General features: G+C 54.0%; 1 protein-coding gene across 1 annotated transcript; it reads right to left on the reverse strand.

Annotated features, from left to right (window-relative positions):
* Positions 1 to 6,709: 6,709 nt before the first annotated feature.
* On the reverse strand, positions 6,710 to 18,714 carry LOC144487544 (large neutral amino acids transporter small subunit 4-like). The gene is made up of 3 exons (XM_078205625.1): positions 18,618 to 18,714; positions 17,411 to 17,534; positions 6,710 to 11,430 (listed from the first exon to the last, which is right to left on the reverse strand). The coding sequence occupies exons 2-3, from the start codon at positions 17,498 to 17,500 to the stop codon at positions 11,269 to 11,271; spliced, it is 252 nt and encodes an 83-aa protein (XP_078061751.1). The 5' UTR covers positions 17,501 to 17,534; positions 18,618 to 18,714; the 3' UTR covers positions 6,710 to 11,268.
* Positions 18,715 to 19,570: the final 856 nt, after the last annotated feature.

Genomic DNA, 19,570 nt, shown 5'->3' on the forward strand with positions numbered 1-19,570 from the left:
GATGTCAAAGATGTTTTGTAGAAGTCTGAAGCTTTGGTTACTTTTAATCTGAAGCTACCATTAGCTGCTAGTTGATTGCAAAGATGGTCACTGATCTTATCTGCACACTCCTGCTAAACACAATACTGTCAATCAGAGTGTCACACTAATGCTGATACATTAACACATTTATCTTTACCTATTGAGCAGATGCCACCAACTGGTTTTGCTAATAGTCTTTCATGTACGAATAAGACTTACACCACCTTCTCTCCTTTACACCCTTGGAAATGGCCAAAAAGGCCATTGCAATGATTGCATGTAGATTTTGCAGGTCTGTTTAAGGGTTACATATTCTGAGTCAGAATTGATGCACACTCAGAGTGGCCAGAAGTTATCATGAGATTTATTACAACCAAAGAAACCATTGAAAAAACTGACACATTTTTGTAAGATTTGGTCAACCGGAACAGATTGTTAGTGATAATGGTTCAGTTTACTTCACAAGAGTCATAGAGGTTTACAGCATGGAAACAGGCCCTTTGGCCCAACTTGTCCATGCTGCCCTTTTTTTATAAACCCCTAAACTAATCCCAATTGCCCGCATTTGGCCCATATCCCTCTATACCCATCGTACCCATGTAACTATCTAAATGCTTTTTAAAAGACAAAATTGTACCCGCCTCTACTACTACCTCTGGCAGCTCGTTCCAGACACTCACCACCCTCTGTGTGAAAAAATTGCCCCTCTGGACACTTCTGTATCTCTCCCCTCTCACCTCTAGTTTTAGACTCCCCTACCTTTGGGAAAAGATATTGACTATCTAGCTGATCTGTGCTCCTCATTATTTTATAGACCTCTATAAGATCACCTCTCAGCCTTCTACGCTCCAGAGAAAAAAGTCCCAGTCTATCCAGCCTCTCCTTATAACTCAATCCATCAAGTCCCCGTAGCATCCTAGTAAATCTTTTCTGCACTCTTTCTAGTTTAATAATATCCTTTCTCGAATAGGGTGACCAGAACTGTACACAGCATTCCAAGTGCGGCCTTACCAATATCTTGTATAACTTCAACAAGACGACCCAACTCCTGTATTCAATGTTCTGACCGATGAAACCAAGTATACTGAATGCCTTCTTCACCACTCTGTCCACCTGTGACTCCACTTCCAAGGAGCTATGAACATGTACCCCTAGATCTCTTTTTGTTCTGTAACTTTCCCCAACGCCCGACCATTAACTGAGTAAGTCCTGCCCTGGTTCAATCTTCCAAAATGCATCACCTCGCATTTGTCTAAATTAAACTCCATCTGCTATTCGTCAGCCCAATTGATCAAGATCCTGCTGCAATTGGAGATAACCTTCCTCACTGTCCACCATGCCACCAATCTTGGTGTCATCTGCAAACTTACTAACCATGCCCCCTATATTCTCATCCAAATCATTAATATAAATGACAAATAACAGTGGGCCCAGCACTGATCCCTGAGGCACACCGCTGGTCACAGGCCTCCAGTTTGAAAAACAACTCTCTACAACCACCCTCTGGCTTCTGTCAAGAAGCCAATTTTGTATCCATTTAGATACCTCACCCTGGATCCCGTGGGATTTAACTTTATTTAACTTTATGCAACAACCTACCATGCGGTGCCTTGTCAAAGGCCTTGCTAAAGTCCATGTAGACAACATCAACTGCACTGCCCTCATCTACCTTCTTGGTTACCCCTTCAAAAAACTCAATTAAATTTGTGAGACATGAATTTCCACTCACAAAGCCATGCTGACTGTCCCTAATCAGTCCTTGCATCTCTAAATGCCTGTAGATCCTGTCTCTCAAAATACCTTCCAACAACTTACCCACCACAGATGTGAGGCTCACTGGCCTGTAGTTCCCAGGCTTTTCCCTGCAGCCCTTTTTAAACAAAGGCACAACATTTGCCACTCTCCAATCTTCAGGCACCTCACCCGTGACTATCGATGATTCAAATATCTCGGCTAGAGGACCCGCAATTTCCTTCCTAGCCTCCCACAATGTCCTGGGATACACTTCATCAGGTCCCAGGGATTTATCTACCTTGATGCGCTTTAAGACTTCCAGCACCTCCTTCTCTGTAATATGTACACTCCTCAAGACATCAATATTTTGTTGCAATTGGAGATAACTTTCTTCACTGTCCACTATGCCACCAATCTTGGTGTCATCTGCAAACTTACTAACCATGCCTCCTATATTCTCATCCAAATCATTAATATAAATGACAAATAACAGTGGACCCAGCACTGATCCCTGAGGCACACCGCTGGTCACAGGCCTCCAGTTTGAAAAACAACCTTCTACAACCACCCTCTGGCTTCTGTCATCAAGCCAATTTTGTATCCAATTAGATAACTCACCCTGGATCCCGTGAGATTTAACCTTATGCAACTAAGAGCTTGAGGATTATCTAAAGTAAATGGTATTCAGTCTATAAAATCCGCACCTTATCATCCATGGATTTGTTGAAAGATTTGTCCAATCCTTGAAACGTTCTTTATAAGGTTGAAGAGAGCAAGGTTTGTTATCACATTATGTGCATATCTTTTTGGCATCTTATAGAAACACGACTGATGCAACTACCCAAAGTTCACCTACATTCCGGCTCTTAAAGAGAAAGTTGGGAACTATGTTTGATTTGTTATTACTGTCAGAAACTTTAGCAACAGTGGAGTGTCAACAACATTCTCAAGTTGCGAGACAAGAAGTGAGGGCAAAACAAAGCTCATTTCGACAAGGAGATTGTGTGTTTGTGCGTAATGATGCAGCGAGTGAGAAATGGGTAGCAGCCATAGTTTCTGTCACGGTTCAAACTGAGGATGAGCTGGTTTGGCGGCGCCGTGCTGACCAATTGTTATCATCTCAAAATGATTTCTCCAAATCATCTCCAGAAGCACCAATTTCTTTAGTTCCTGATCTTGTGAACGCTACTACGGGAGACTTGTTGAATCTGAATTGCCTGATGATTGTGTCTACGCTCCTATACCGAGTGAGAATGAAAGATGATGAGTTCCAAGCGAAGTGTCCACTGACGTTCCAAATCATACTTCTCAGGTCAAGGAACAGCCAAAATCCAGAGCGTCATACACAACCAGAGAGGAAGAGACATCCTCCTGATCAACTTTCTTATTGACTGTGCATAATGATTAATGATGCACCGTACTGTCTGGAGTATTATGGGCGGCACGGTAGCACAGTGGTTAGCACTGCTGCTTCACAGCTCCAGGGTCCTGGGTTCGATTCCCGGCTCGGGTCACTGTCTGTGTGGAGTTTGCACATTCTCCTCGTGTCTGCGTGGGTTTCCTCCGGGTGCTCCGGTTTCCTCCCACAGTCCAAAGATGTGTGGGTTAGGTTGATTGGCCAGGTTAAAAAATTGCCCCTTAGAGTCCTGGGATGCGTAGGTTAGAGGGATTAGTGGGTAAATATGTGGGGGTAGGGCCTGGGTGGGATTGTGGTCGGTGCAGACTCGATGGGCCGAATGGCCTCCTTCTGCACTGTAGGGTTTCTATGATTTCTATGATTATTCTTGATTCTATGTATAACATGGTAGTAATTATTGTTCTGACTACAGACGCAAAGGGGGAGGGATGTTATATATTTAAAAGGGTTGCATTTTTGCTTTAAGAGCTGATCACCTGATTTGATGATGATGTCATTAGGGTGCTGCCACAGGCCGCTGTTTGAATTCCAGTTTGTACTCTGTGCATTGCAGAGAACATCTTTCAATAAACCTGTTAGTTTGAATCTAGGTGTGTAAACTGCACCTATTCTATTAAAACCCACAACCCCTGACATAGGACATTACACCCCCCAAAGCCTGTCCATCATCTACAAGGCACCAGTCAGGAGTGTAATGGAATACTCTCCACTTAAGTTAAAAGTTCAAGTTTATTTATTAGTCACAAGTAAGGCTTACATTAACACTGCAATGAAGTCACCACACTCCGGCGCCTGTTCGGGTCAATGCACCCTAACCAGCACGTCTTTCAGACTGTGGGAGGAAACTGCAGCACCCGGAGGAAACCCACGCAGACATGGGGAGAACGTGCAAACAGACAGTGACCCAAGCCGGGAATTGAGCCCAGGTCCCTGGCGCTGAGAAACAGCAGTGCTAACCACTGTGCCACCCATGCCCATACTTGCCTGGATGAGTTCAGTGCCAGCAACACTCAAGCAGCTTAACACCATCCAGTACAAAGCAACCCACTTGATTGGCACCCCTTCCACAAACAGTCAATGCGAGGACGCTCAGTTTTGTGTGGACAAACCCTGGGTCTTGTCTATTGCGGCCGCACGTTCTCCGTCGGGACTGGATTGGAACTCAGGGATTGGTGCAGCATTTACGGATTTGGGGCCAGGGTTGGGGTCAGGTCTCGGTCGAGACAGAGGTGATCACTGGTTCAGACTCATCCTGTTGGGATTGACCTGGGGGAAATGTGGTGCCAGCCTGGGAAATGTTTCCGCAAGTGCCCCACCTCCTCACAGAGGTGGCACCGTTGGCTGTGCGCAGACCCTGAAGACTTTGCAAAGTATCCCCCCATGCTGCTCAGTAACTCGGCACCCCGACACCGTGTCCTGGCCTGGGCTCTCTGTAGCTGTGATGTGGAGATGCCGGCGTTGGACTGGGGTAAACACAGTAAGAAGTTTAACAACACCAGGTTAAAGTCCAACAGGTTTATTTGGTAGCAAAAGCCACACAAGCTTTCGGAGCTCCAAGCCCCTTCTTCAGTAAGAGCTCCGAAAGCTTGTGTGGCTTTTGCTACCAAATAAACCTGTTGGACTTTAACCTGGTGTTGTTAAACTTCTTTCTCTGTAGCTGAGCAGGACTGGCAGAACCGTGCAGCGGACCTCCCTGAGGGGCTGGGAGGAGGAGCTCGCTGGGAATGGAGGGAGGGATGTTGGATAACGTTCTGTGCGATGGCCTCCAGAAACAACCCACCCACGGCGAGTGCCTTGGTCAGGGCCAGGCTCCCGGGGAAACACCAGCTTACCGGACAGACAGGAGGGACCGACAACCTCAGCCACAGCCTTCATACAAACTTCAATCCGGGGCGGGTGTAACCCTTCACCCTGACACTCGGAGTAGAGGGCCAAACCGGCAACAGGGGCAGACCGGCCATGGGGGGCGGGCGGGGGGGGGCGGGCGGGGGGGGGGGGGGGGGGGGGGGGGGGGGGGGGCGGGGGGGGGGGGGGCGGGGGGGGGGGGGGCGGGGGGGGGGGGGGGGGCGGGGGGGGGGGGCGGGGGGGGGGGGCGGGGGGGGGGGGCGGGGGGGGGGGCGGGGGGGGGGGCGGGGGGGGCGGGGCGGGCGGGGGGGGGGGTGGGGGGGGGGGCGGGCGGGGGGGGGGGGGGGGGGGGGGGGCGGGCGGGGGGGGGTGGGGGGGGGCTACAAGAGCTGCTGCCTCTGCCTATGTTACAGAGGAGGCAGCACCAATGATGGTGTTTCCACTATGGGGTACTGGCTATACCCACCCCAACCTCTTGTGACAGTATTTACACAGCAGGGAGATAGAGGGAAAAGCTGGTAAGATCTCCCCCTGTCGGCCCCCTCTCCCTCTTTCTCCCCCCCCACAGTTTTGAGGAGGAGAAAGAGGGAAGGAAAATGGGAGGGAGACACGGGAGGGGCTGATTGTGCAGCGGGGCTGGAGTCACTGGGTGAGAGGTGATGGGAGGGGTCTAAAGAACAAAGAACAGTACAGCACAGGGACAGGCCCTTCGGCCCACCAAGCCTGTGCTGACACATGACGCCTTTCTAAACTAAAGCCTCTTTGCCTCTACGCGGTCCGTATCCCTCTATTCGCTGTTTATTCATTTATCCGTCAAGATGCCTCTTAAACATTGCTGTCGTATCCGCTTCTACCACCTCCTGTGGCAACGCATTCCAGACATTTACCACCCTCTGTGTAAAAAAAAACCTACCTCTCACATCTCCTTTAAACTTTCCCCCTATGTTCCCGAGTAATTGACATTTCTATCCTGGGAATAAGATTCCAACTGTCCATTCTCTCCGTGTCTCTCAATTTTGTAAACTTCCATCCGGTCTCCCCTCAGCCCCGGACGCTCAAGTGAAAACAAACCAAGTTTGTCCAATATCTCCCCATAATTAACACCCTCCAAACCAGGCAACGTCCCGTTCAACCTCCTCTGCACCCTCTTCAAAGCCTCCGCCTCCTTCTGGGAGTGTGGCGACCAGAACTGGGCGCAGTGCGGCCTAACCCGCGGCACGTGGACTGCAGCGGGTTCAAGGCGGCAGCTCACCCCACTGATGCACGTCAATCGAACACAAGACACGAGGCTTCGGTAACTGAAGGCTTTTATCGCCTAACAATGGAACTACTAGAACGTAAGTACACCACCCCAGACTGACGAGGTCCCGCCCGAGCAGGGGGTCTTATACCTCTCCCAGGAGGCGGAGCCCGACTGGGATGTGCCACAACAGCAACAACCACAGGTGTATTAATCCCACCCTAGCCCAACAACAACATTAGAACAATCCCACAGTGGGAGCACCCTAGCCCAACAACAACATTAGAACAATCCCACAGTGGGAACCAACGATGGTTCACCACACCCCCCACCTTCTCAAGGGGCAACTCGGGACGGGTAATAAATGCCGGCCCAGCCGGCGACGCCCACGTCCCACGACTGATTTTTAAAACTAAGTCACCAGTAACAAAACAGGACTGAGGAGAAATAGATGGTGTTTTTTTAAAATTTATTAATACAGAACTTTCTGAGAAGGTACATCAATCTGATAAGAATTACCAGTGAAATATAGCACGCAGAGAATGTCCAATATATATATATATATTTGATATAGGAATATAAACAGACCAAGACACAGAAAAATCAATCCTTCAGGTGGGTGCAATATTAAAGGTGTTATCTTGGACAGAGTACCAGGTGACATGGTGAGGAGAATGTTTTAAACAGTGGGAGCTGTATGAATATTTCCTATAGGTTTCGGGTGACCGGCTGATGCTCTACCCGTGCTAATCAGTGCTTTGAGCATGCTATTGGCAAGGCTGGTGGGTAGACATCTCACAGAATAACATGCTCTGTACGCAATAGGAAATGAAAGCTCTTATTGCTATTGTTGGCGACGGGTGATGGGGTGGGGGCCTTTAATCGATTGGCCACTTGGCCCCCTGTGAATGCCAGGCCTGAGGCAGTGACCCCGGCCAAAGGTCGCCTGGAAATAAAAATAACTGCTGCTCTACTGGAGGTGGATCTGCCCCTTTAACGCTGCCCCTCCCTCTCCCTCCACGCGCTGATTGGGAGGGTCTGAGATCACACCTAACATCTAACCCAGTTTCAACAGTCTGTGATTGTCCAGCACTCCTGTGTGAACAGTACTGGATTCATCGCAATCCCACCACCCTCCTCACAATCCCGCAGCCTCAGTCCTTTTGTAAACACCCCTTAACTCTCTAACTGCCAGGGGCTCAATGCTGTATCCCTCCCCACTGCCCTTTAACACAGCACACTGCCCTTTATTGGAGGGAACACTATGATGGATCATAATGAAATGATAAACTGTCTGATATGAATACTCTCTCTGGTTTCATACTGAAGGAACAGGACAGGACACCAGGGGAGAGGCCTGGTGCGTTTAGTTCATAGAATCCCTACGGTGCAGAAGGAGGACATTCGGCCCATCGAGCCTGCACCGACCACAATCCCACCCACACCTTATTCCCATCCCCCTGACACTAAGGGCCAATTTAGCATGGTCAATCCATCTAACCTGCATGCCTTTCGGACTGTGGGAGGAAACCGGAGCACCCGGAGGAAACCCACGCAGACACGGGGAGAATGTGCAGACTCCGCACAGACAGTGACCCAAGCCGGGAATCGAACCCGGGTCCCTGGCGCTGTGAGGCAGCAGCGCTAACCACTGTGCTACCGTGCAATGGTGAAGGAGAAAGTAGTGGGACACAGAACTGTCTGGAATTTGATAATTTCCACCCCAAAGTATCAGGAGAAACTGGCGGGGAGAGGAATTCATTCAGAATCCTACATTCAGGAATTGTGTGTTTGGATTGGAAAATTATTTGGGAAGCTGGGAGAGAGAAATGAGGAATGTCCTTTCCGTTTAAATAGAGAGAGGGCGTCTTGGGACAGGCGTTGGTAATTGATTGGGGGATGGAGAGAGATTAGGGATAAGGGTTTAGGATCTCTGGTGGGATGTGACAGGATCTATACTGGGCATTGAGTGAGGATGAGGGTGCGGGTGAGGGTGCGGGCGAGGGTGCGGGCGAGAGTGCCGGCGAGAGTGCCGGCGAGAGTGCCGGCGAGAGTGCGGGCGAGGATGTGGGCGAGGGTGCGGGCGAGGGTGCGGGCGAGGGTGCGGGCGAGGGTGCGGGCGAGAGTGCGGGCGAGGGTGCGGGCGAGAGTGCGGGCGAGGGTGCGGGCGAGGGTGCGGGCGAGGGTGCGGGCGAGAGTGCGGGCGAGAGTGCGGGCGAGAGTGCCGGCGAGGGTGCCGGCGAGAGTGCGGGCGAGAGTGCGGGCGAGGGTGCGGGCGAGAGTGCGGGCGAGAGTGCGGGCGAGAGTGCGGGCGAGAGTGCGGGCGAGAGTGCGGGCGAGAGTGAGGGCAAGAGTGCGGGCGAGAGTGCGGGCGAGAGTGCGGGCGAGAGTGCGGGCGAGAGTGAGGGCAAGAGTGCGGGCGAGAGTGCGGGCGAGAGTGCGGGCGAGAGTGCGGGCGAGAGTGCGGGCGAGAGTGCGGGCGAGAGTGCGGGCGAGAGTGAGGGCAAGAGTGAGGGCGAGAGTGAGGGCGAGAGTGAGGGCGAGATGTACATTGATCACTTTGAGAAGGAGAAGTCAGGCTATTTTCTCAATATCGAGGGGCCCGGGAGTGATTGGGTGTGACATTAAAAGGCAGTGTCGGGTGATGAGTAATCAGAAAGTTAGTGAAACATCAGCCTTTATCTCGAGGGCCAGGATTCTCACATTCCAGCTGGACACAGGCTTGGTCAGACGCTATTGGTTCAGGACACTGTGCCTCAGAATGGCTTTGGCCTTCATTTTTAATGTCCAATCCAGGGAACTGAATATCCGCCTCAGGCCGGGGGGGCTGCACACAGCACGGGGCAGTGTTCCTGATACCCTGACACAATCCACAAACTGCACTTTGAACCACTCAGACACACACCTGCCTGTCCAGTCCAGACCGGTTCCAGTGAGAGTCCATTCCAGTCCAGCCCCAGTCAGATTCCAATGAGTGACCACTCTGGTTCCAGTGAGTGTCCAGTTCGGTTCCAGTGAGTGTCCAGTTCGGTTCCAGTGAGTGTCCAGTTCGGTTCCAGTGAGAGTCCAGTCCGGTTCCAGTGAGAGTCCAGTTCGGTTCCAGTGAGTGTCCAGTCCGGTTCCAGTGAGAGTCCAGTTCGGTTCCAGTGAGAGTCCAGTCCGGCCTGGTCAGTGAGTGTGTGGATTGGGTGAGCAGTGAGGTGATGGTGTGGTTAATCTGATCCGTGTGTGACAGTCCACTCTGCAGGATACAACACGGTCTGGACTTTCCCCCAACTGAACACAACCACAATCTTCTTCCAATACTGGAACACTGTCCCTTTAACTGAGGTACAGGGACCCTTTAATACAGTGACACTGCCCCTTTAATAGCAGGTAGTGTGTCAAACACATCCTAATACTGGAGTAAGTGGCAGCATTCTCTGCTCAGTTCTGTCCTCAGGCAACTTTTCAGAATATTTTTTGAAATGTTTTTGTCCCAGTTCAGATCTTTTTGAGGTCCAGCAGTCCCACAGCAATGGGGAGGGGGAGCTGGCGATGGAGGTTACTGCTCGCTGTGGGGTGGGGGGAGGAGGAGGGTGTGGGGGGGGGGGGGGTGGGTCAGAATGACAGTGATTCCCATCACAGTCGAATAGCCTGCTGACATTTAAATAGTTGGGGCTGGCTCTGCCCTATGAGAAGCAAATGCCACCCCTACCCCCTTCCCCAGAGAGAGTTAGCACCTTCAGGAGAGGAGGGCAGGAGGAATGGGGGGGAAGGCGGGGGGGGGGGGGGGGGGGGGGGGAAGAAGATATCAGTTCCAATCTGCTGAGGACATCCTAATATTAATAGCCGATATCATTCCGACTGTTGAAGCTCCAACGCCCGTCATCCTTTCGAGACAGGGAGGTGGCTGGAGGTTTCCCCAGAGAGTTAGGCTGGGGTTAATTCACTTCTCAAATATCTGCAAGTGTTCAGCTCCCAGGTTAAGGTGTGCACTGTGCTCCAGTTAGAAACTCTGCCAGCAGGGAGCAGCACTGAGCCAGCTGGTGACAGAGCTCAGGGAGTGCACTCCCTCCCACACACACACACACACACACACAATGGGGTTCAACATCTTCCTATTCCCCAGCCAGGGGGAGGAGGGGGGGGGGGGGGAATTAAAACCCTGCCCCTCGCCCCCCTCCCCCCAACATGTTTTAGTGTGGCTCACATCTCCCACCCTAACCCTTCCCCCGAGTCAGTGCCGAACATTGTCCTCATCTGTACCCGTGCCGAAGATGGAACACACTCTGGGTGGGCAGCGGGTGTGAGGGGCAAATCTTGTAGCACCAAGAGTGGGGGCAGCTAAACGGGCCAGTACCCCGAAATCAGTACCCGGAAAATCCAGGAGGCTGTGTCTCTAACAAACAGCATTGAGGATTTGCCCCTTCTGTCCCTCTGGCTGCTTGGGAAGGGGGAGTCCGAGCGGGGGGGGGGGGGGTGGGGGGGGGGTTGGGGAGAGGGGGTTATCAGGCCGGGCTGGGGGGTCCCGCGAGCAGGCTCAGGAAAGTCCTCACACTCGGGCCACATATTTGGCTCCTGGCTCCTCGGGCCGCCCCCGTGAGAGAGAAAATCACAGAGCGAGAGAGAGAGAGGGAATGAAAGAGGAGAATGAGAGAGAAAATAAGTAAGGGAGACGGAGAGAGAGGGGAGAAAAGAAGGAGTGAGTTTGTGCATGAGCACTGGGCCACAGGCTCTGAATGGAAACCTTAGGCAACCTCACAGCAAAACAAAGCCCATCCAGAAACAAAATCACAAGAGCTGCAACCTTGGCCAATAACTTAGTGAGAGGGAGAGAGGCTCGATAAATATTCCCCTTTCCCATATAAATATCCTTGATTAATTGATGATACTAAGATGTCGGCTCCCAGGAAAGGGCTTCTAGCACCAACAGAAACTGTTGTACATCTTACTGAGGGCCTGTGGATGGAGCGGGAGTGAGCACTGGCCTAAAGAGTCCTGTCTCAGTGTGGCGGAGGAGGCCTCGGGCCTACACAAAGGCTTCGTGTTTGGAGCTGCCGTTGATTTTCATGAAGAGTTTGGCATCTTCAGCTTTCCGCAGTTTCTGCTTCTTCAGCTGCTGTCTGTAGAAGAGCAGGTAAGCAGGCAGACAGAATCCCAGCATACTGACTCCCAGCAAACCAACATTCACCTGCGGGGAAAGGAACACACACCATCAGCACATACTACTTCACCAACTCACAGCAAGGGAATCCTCAAACCAAACACACCACAATTCAATTTGATTTATTATTGTCACATGTATTAATAATAGTGAAAAGTATTGTTCCTTGCGCGCTATACAGACAAAGCATACCGTTCATAGAGAAGGAAACGAGAGAGTGCAGAATGTAGTGTTACAGTCATAGCTAGGGTGTAGAGAAAGATCAACTTAATGCAAGGTAAGTGTGGTGAACCATAGATGGTTATCACTATGGGTACTTGTACATATGTTACTCTTGTTACTGTTGGGGTTAGGGTTGGGGTGTTCCACCTGTTGGTATTGTTCTGTGGTACACTCCGGTTGGCTCCGCCTTCCTATAGGAGTATAAAGGTCACTGCACTTCCTAGTGACCCTTTAGTCTGGGATTGTATTGTTAAGCAGTGTGCTCTATTCTTGTTGCTAATAAAAGCCTTTATTTCCCCGGTATGATCCAGCCTCCCGAGTGAATTAATCGCACATCAATTTTATTAGCAACAATTTTTGTTTTGGAAAACAAAAACATGGAGCAGATGTTAAAACCCGATCGGCTAACCTTAGATCCGCGTGCCGCGGGAGCGTCGAACACTTTCGACCATTGGTTGAAGTGTTTTCAGGATTATATCGACGCCTCAACAGCAGTCCAAAACGACGCCGACAGATTGCGGGTCCTCCAGGCAAGGGTGAGCGACACTGCGTATGCAACAATCCGTGATTCCCAAGACTACAAAGAGGCCATCGAATTACTCAAGAAGCTGTACCATAAACCGCCAAACGAGATTCATGCTCGGCACCTACTAGCCACTCGACGGCGGCAGCCCGGCGAAACGACGGGACAGTACCTGCGCGAACTTCAGCAGCTAGCCAGAGCCTGCAATTGCAAGTCAGTGTCGGCTACTCAATACACTAACGATCTGATCCGAGATGCGTTCGTGGCGGGAATCGGCTCATCCTATATTCGCCTGCGGCTGCGAGAGCAGGGTAACTTGGACCTAGCTAAGACGGTGGAATTGGCTGATGTGATGGAAACGGCCTCCAGAAGTCTTGAAACTTACCCCACCGACCACGTGGGAACATCGTGGCAAGTACAGCCACCGACTAAACTCTACCCAGCGGCTCCTAGGAACTGCGCGATCGTGCTTTCAACCTCGGACCTGACGGCGGCGGCAGCTCCAGGAGGCCCACGGTGCTATTTCTGTGGATTGGCGAAGCACCCTCGTCAGCGATGTCCAGCCAGAACGGTATTTTGCTCTGCTTGTCGGAAGAAAGGGCACTATGCTAAAGTGTGCCGAGCGAAGCCCCCTTCGAAGCCAAGCTGTGCTGCGTGTGACTCCCCAGGATCCGTCTCCTCGTCTCCAGCTTCGTCGAGGTCTTCAACCACGTGTGATTCACGGGCGCCGCCATTCCTGATGACGACGACGCAAGACACGTGCGACCTGCGGGTGCCGCCACTTTCAATGCCATCGACCACGTGCGATCCATGGGCGCAGCCATTTTGGTCGACACCGGCCGCAGACGACCAGCAGGGGTCCTCATCATCGACCATCTCAGCTGCCTGCAGTTGCACTCGGGATCCAACAGTGGCGTCAATCATCCTGGACCAGGCCAAGCCTCACAGACTCGACAAGTCCATGATGGACATAGAGGTAAACGGACGCCTAATACATTGTCTGTTTGACAGCGGGCGCACGGAGAGTTTCATTCATCCGGATACCGTGAAGCGGTGCGCTCTCCGAGTACAAACTGTCAGGCAGACAATCTCGATGGCGTCGAGGTCCCGATCTGTTACCGTTCTTGGGAGCTGCGTGGTAACTCTAACGGTGCGGGGCACAGTTTATGAGAACTTCAGGCTCCTCGTGTTACCGCACCTTTGCGCTCCGGTACTCCTGGGACTAGACTTTATGGTCCACCTGAGGAGTGTGACCCTGCAGTACGATGGGCCACTCCCTCCACTTTCAGTGGGAGAACAGCAGCCTCCAAATTGCCCAGCGCGCTCCACGTGCAGTCTCTCGACACTCAAAATTACCCCACCTTCTTTATTTGAAAATCTCGTGCCAGGCTGCAAGCCCATCGCAACTGAGAGCAGGCGTTACAGCGCTGAGGATCAGATCTTTATTCGATCTGAGGTTCAGCGGCTCCTCAGGGAAGGGATCATTCAACCGAGCACTAGCCCATGGAGAGCGCAAGTCGTGGTGGTTAAGACTGGAGACAAGCCCCGGATGGTCATAGACTATAGTCAGACCATTAATAGGTACACGCAGCTGGACGCGTACCCTCTCCCGCGCATATCTGACATGGTCAACCAGATTGCGCAGTACCGAGTGTTCTCCACCATCGACTTGAAGTCAGCCTACCACCAGCTTCCCATTCGCCCAGAGGACCGAAAATACACGGCCTTTGAGGCGGATGGCCATCTCTACCACTTCTTAAGGGTCCCTTTTGGCGTCACTAATGGGGTCTCGGTCTTCCAGCGTGAGATGGACCGAATGGTGGACCAAAACGGGCTACGGGCTACCTTCCCGTACCTGGACAACGTCACTATCTGCGGCCATGACCAGCAGGACCACGACGCCAACCTCCTGAAGTTTTTACGCACTGCGTCTCGCCTGAATCTGACCTATAACAGGGAGAAGTGTGTATTCAGCAAGCACCGCCTAGCAATCCTCGGATACGTGGTGGAAAACGGGGTCATCGGCCTCGATCCAGACCGTATGCGTCCCCTCCTTGAACTTCCCCTACCCACTAGCATCAAAGCACTGAGAAGATGCTTTGGCTTCTTCTCGTATTACGCACAGTGGGTTCCCAATTACGCGGACAAAGCCCGTCCGCTCATAAAGTCTACCTCTTTTCCCCTGACAGCAGAGGCTCGCTTAGCCTTTGAAGGGATAAAAGCCGACATCGCGAAAGCCACGATGCACGCTGTTGATGAGTCCATCCCCTTTCAGGTGGAGAGTGATGCATCTGATTTCGCCCTGGCCGCCACTCTTAACCAGGCAGTCAGGCCCGTCGCCTTTTTCTCTCGCACCCTCCAAGGCCCTGAAATTCGGCACTCCTCTGTGGAAAAAGAGGCTCAGGCCATTGTGGAGGCCGTACGGCATTGGTGCCATTATTTGGCTGGAAAACGATTTACCCTGCTCACGGACCAGCGGTCCGTGGCGTTCATGTTCAACAACACGTTAAGGGGTAAAATTAAGAATGATAAAATCTTGAGGTGGAGAATCGAACTCTCCACCTACAACTATGATATCATGTACCGTCCGGGGAAGCTCAATGAGCCCTCAGATGCCCTGTCGCGTGGAACATGTGCCAGTGTGCAGGAGGACCGGTTATAGGCCCTCCACAATGATCTCTGCCATCCGGGGATCACTCGGCTCTTCCATTTTGTAAAGGCCCGGAATCTGCCCCACTCCATAGAGGATGTCAGGTCGATAACTCGAAGCTGCCAGGTATGTGCTGAATGCAAGCCGCACTTCTACCGACCTGACAGGGCACACCTCATTAAGGCCACTCGCCCTTTTGAACGACTGAGTGTTGATTTCAAGGGCCCCCTTCCTTCGACAGATCGGAATGTGTACTTCCTCAACGTGGCTGACGAGTACTCCCGATTCCCTTTTGCCATTCCCTGTTCTGACATGTCCGCTGCCACGGTTATCAAAGCCCTGCGGGATCTCTTTACCCTGTTCGGTTACCCCAGTTATATCCACAGTGATAGGGGTTCGTCGTTTATGAGCGACGACTTGAGGCAATACCTGCTCTCCAAAGGAATTGCCTCAAGTAGGACTACGAGTTACAACCCCAGGGGTAACGGACAGGTCGAAAGAGAAAACGCTACAGTCTGGAAGGCTGTCTTACTGGCGTTGAGGTCTAGGGGTCTTCCAGTCTCCCGTTGGCAAGAGGTACTTTCTGATGCGCTCCATTCAATCCGGTCCCTCCTGTGTACGGCAACCAATGCTACCCCACATGAGCGGATGTTTACCTTCCCTAGGAAGTCTTCCTCTGGGCCCTCACTGCCGTCTTGGTCGACGTACTCAGGACCTGTCCTCCTGCGGCGGCATGTTAGGGCCCGCAAGTCCGACCCTTTGGTTGAACAGGTCCATCTCCTCCACGCCAACCCTCAATATGCCTATGTGGCATATCCTGACGGGCGAGAGGACACGGTCTCTATCTGAGATCTGGCGCCTGCAGGGAACCTGGAAACCCCCGTCGCTCCCGCACCCCTGGTTAGGGTTCCTTTGCCCATTCTCTCCCCTCCTGACACGGCGCGGGCAGCATCGGGACCTCCACTTAATCCTCTTACTCCCGTGTACAGCTTGCCTGAGTCCAGGAGATTGTCGCCACCTCGAGGTCCACCCGTCCGCGAGGAACTGGAGGAGTCACTGGACACCACCTTGGAGAGAGGGACACCACGGTCACCAGAACCGGCGCTACCGCCAGTGTTGAGGAGGTCGCAGAGACGGTGCGGACCTCCGATACGACTGAACTTGTGAATATATGGACAGTTCGTGCTGTTTTTTTTGCTCCACCGGCCTTTGTTTTTAAAGGAGGGGTGAATGTGGTGAACCATAGATGGTTATCACTATGGGTACTGAACCATAGATGGTGATCACTATGGGTACTTGTACATATGTTACTGTTGGGGTTAGGGTTGGGGTGTTCCACCTGTTGGTATTGTTCTGTGGTACACTCCGGTTGGCTCCGCCTTCCTATAGGAGTATAAAGGTCACTGCACTTCCTAGTGACCCTTTAGTCTGGGATTGTATTGTTAAGCAGTATGCTCTATTCTTGTTGCTAATAAAAGCCTTTATTTCCCGGGTACGATCCAGCCTCCCGAGTGAATTAATCGCGCATCAGTAAGCCCATTCAAAAGTCTGACAGCAGCAGGGAAGAAGCTGTTCTTGAGTTGTGACCTCAGGCTTTTGTATCTTTTTCCCGATGGAAGAAGTTGGAAGAGAGAATGTCCGGGGTGAGTGGGGTCATTATTTAGGCTGGCATCTTGGACAGGTGACAAAAAGTGACATCAGTTTTAAAGGAAGGTCTTCCAGGAGGAGGAAGAGAGAGCAGTGGAGAGGTTTAGGGAGAGACTCCAGAGCTTAGGCCTCCAGGCAACTGAAGGCACTGCTGCCACGGGTGGAGTGATGGGAATCGGGAATGCTCAAAGGTCAGAAGTAGAGGAACGCACAGATCTCGGAGATTTATGGGGCAAGAGGATCTGGAGGAGATTAGAGAGATAGGGATCCAATGCTGTGCTGTACCTGTCCTGGGAGTGTTTGATGGGGACAGTGTAGAGGGAGCTTTACTCTGTATCTAACCCCGTGCTGTACCTGTCCTGGGAGTGTTTGATGGGGACAGTGTAGAGGGAGCTTTACTCTGTATCTAACCCCGTGCTGTACCTGTCCTGGGAGTGTTTGATGGGGACAGTGTCGAGGGAGCTTTACTCTGTATCTAACCCCGTGCTGTACCAGTCCTGGGAGTGTTTGATGGGGACAGTGTAGAGGGAGCTTTACTCTGTATCTAACCCCGTGCTGTACCTGTCCTGGGAGTGTTTGATGGGGACAGTGTAGAGGGAGCTTTACTCTGTATCTAACCCCGTGCTGTACCTGTCCTGGGAGTGTTTGATGGGGACTGTGTAGAGGGAGCTTTACTCTGTATCTAACCCTGTGCTGTACCTGTCCTGGGAGTGTTTGATGGGGACTGTGTAGAGGGAGCTTTACTCTGTATCTAACCCCGTGCTGTACCTGTCCTGGGAGTGTTTGATGGGGGACAGTGTAGAGGGAGCTTTACTCTGTATCTAACCCCGTGCTGTACCTGTCCTGGGAGTGTTTGATGGGGGACAGTGTAGAGGGAGCTTTACTCTGTATCTAACCCCGTGCTGTACCTGTCCTGCGAGTGTTTGATGGGGACAGTGTCCAGGGCGAGTTTTACTATTTCTTACCCAGAGAGGGTCGCCTTCCAGTGGTCCCATCATGGCGAGGAAGAGGGGTTGTTGGAGCAGTGCAAAGAGAGCGCTGATGAGTGACTGCATTCCCGTTAAACTCCCGAACTGTGTGGAGGGATATCTGGAACAGAGAAAAACAACTTCAGCAGCTGGGAATGAGGTGAATGGAGTTTCCACAGGAGTGGGAACCCACTGGACTTGAAATATCCGAGTGAACCGCAAACCCCCAAACGTTACCCGGATATTTACCCAAGCCTCAATGAAACAGGACAGAGAATATACCTTCACAACAAGCATGCCCAGAGTGAGGCCCCGCCCCGAGCCAGGACCCCACCCAGAGCCAGGACCCCGCCCTGAGCCAGAGCCCCGCCCCGAGCCAGGACCCCGCCCCGAGCCCCGCCCCGAGCCAGGACCCCGCCCCGAGCCCCGCCCCGAGCCAGGACCCCGCCCCGAGCCCCGCCCCGAGCCAGGGCCCCGCCCCGAGCCAGGGCCCCGCCCCGAGCCAGAGCCCCGCCCCGAGCCAGAGCCCCGCCCCGAGTCCCGCCCCGAGCCAGAGCCCCGCCCCGAGCCAGAGCCCCGCCCCGAGTCCCGCCCCGAGCCAGAGCCCCGCCCCGAGCCAGGGCCCCGCCCCGAGCCAGGGCCCCGCCCCGAGCCAGGGCCCCGCCCCGAGCCAGGGCCCCGCCCCGAGCCAGAACCCGCCCCGAGCCCCGCCCCGAGCCAGGGCCCCGCCCCGAGCCCCGCCCCGAGCCAGGGCCCCGCCCTGAGCCAGAGCCCCGCCCCGAGCGATGCCCCACCCAGAGCGAGGGGCCCCGCCCCAAGCCAGGACCCCGCCCCGAGCCCGGCCCCGAGCCAGGGCCCCGCCCCAAGCCCCGCCCCGAGCCAGGACCCCGCCCCGAGCCCCGCCCCGAGCCAGGGCCCCGCCCCGAGCCAGGACCCCGCCCCGAGCCAGAGCCCCACCCCGAGTCCCGCCCCGAGCCAGGGCCCCGCCCTGAGCGATGCCCCGCCCAGAGTGAGGGGCCCCGCCCAGAGCAAGGGCCATGCCCAGAGAGATGGGGCCCCAGAGTGAGGGCCCCGCCCCGAGCGATGCCCCGCCCAGAGCAAGGGCCCCGCCCAGAGGGCCCCGCCCAGGGCGAGGGTCCCTCCCCTCCCCGGTATCCGGGCAGCAGAGGGCGCATGCAGATCTGATTGATGATTGGTTACTCACACAGCAGCATAGAGACCACCCACGGCCGAGTGAATGAAACCTCGAACAATGGTGTGAAGAATGAAGGAGAGAATCTGCAAAGAACACGGCACAGTGAGGAAAATCCCCCACACTCACCCCCCCCACCAACCCCGACCCCCCGGGGACAAATCCCCCACATTCACCACCCCCACCAACCCCGACCCCCCGGGGACAAATCCCCCACATTCACCACCCCCACCAACCCCGACCCCCCGGGGACAAATCCCCCACACTCACCCCCCCCACCAACCCCGACCCCCGGGGACAAATCCCCCACATTCACCCCCCCACCACAACCCCGACCCCCCGTGGACAAATCCCCCACATTCACCCCCCCCACCAACCCCGACCCCCCGGGGACAAATCCCCCACATTCACCACCCCCACCAACCCCGACCCCCCCGGGGACAAATCCCCCACACTCACCCCCCCCACCAACCCCAACCCCCCGGGGACAAATCCCCCACACTCACCCCCCCCACCAACCCCGACCCCCCGGGGACAAATCCCCCACACTCACCCCCCCCACCAACCCCGACCCCCCGGGGACAAATCCCCCACACTCACCCCCCCCACCAACCCCAACCCCCCGGGGACAAATCCCCACATCACCCCCCCCACCAACCCCGACCCCCGGGGACAAATCCCCCACATTCACCACCCCCACCAACCCGACCCCCCGGGGACAAATCCCCCACATTCACCCCCCCCACCAACCCCAACCCCCCGGGGACAAATCCCCCACATTCACCCCCCCACCAACCCTGACCCCCAGGGACAAATCCCCCACATTCACCCCCCCCACCAACCCCAACCCCCCGGGGACAAATCCCCCACATTCCCCCTCCCCCCCCACAAACCCCAACCCCCCGGGGACAAATCCCCCACATTCACCCCCCCCACCAACCCCGACCCCCCGGGGACAAATCCCC

Source organism: Mustelus asterias, unplaced genomic scaffold (assembly GCF_964213995.1).
Source record: "Mustelus asterias unplaced genomic scaffold, sMusAst1.hap1.1 HAP1_SCAFFOLD_862, whole genome shotgun sequence".
Lineage (NCBI taxonomy): Eukaryota > Metazoa > Chordata > Chondrichthyes > Carcharhiniformes > Triakidae > Mustelus > Mustelus asterias.

Coding starts and splice junctions, on each gene's coding strand:
- LOC144487544 (XM_078205625.1), bottom strand. CDS start 17,500: ATGCAGTCACTCATCAGCGCTCTCTTTGCACTGCTCCAACAACCCCTC. Junction 11,431..17,410: donor TGGAAGGCGACCCTCTCTGG/GTAAGAAATAGT, acceptor CTTTCCCCGCAG/GTGAATGTTGGTTTGCTGGG.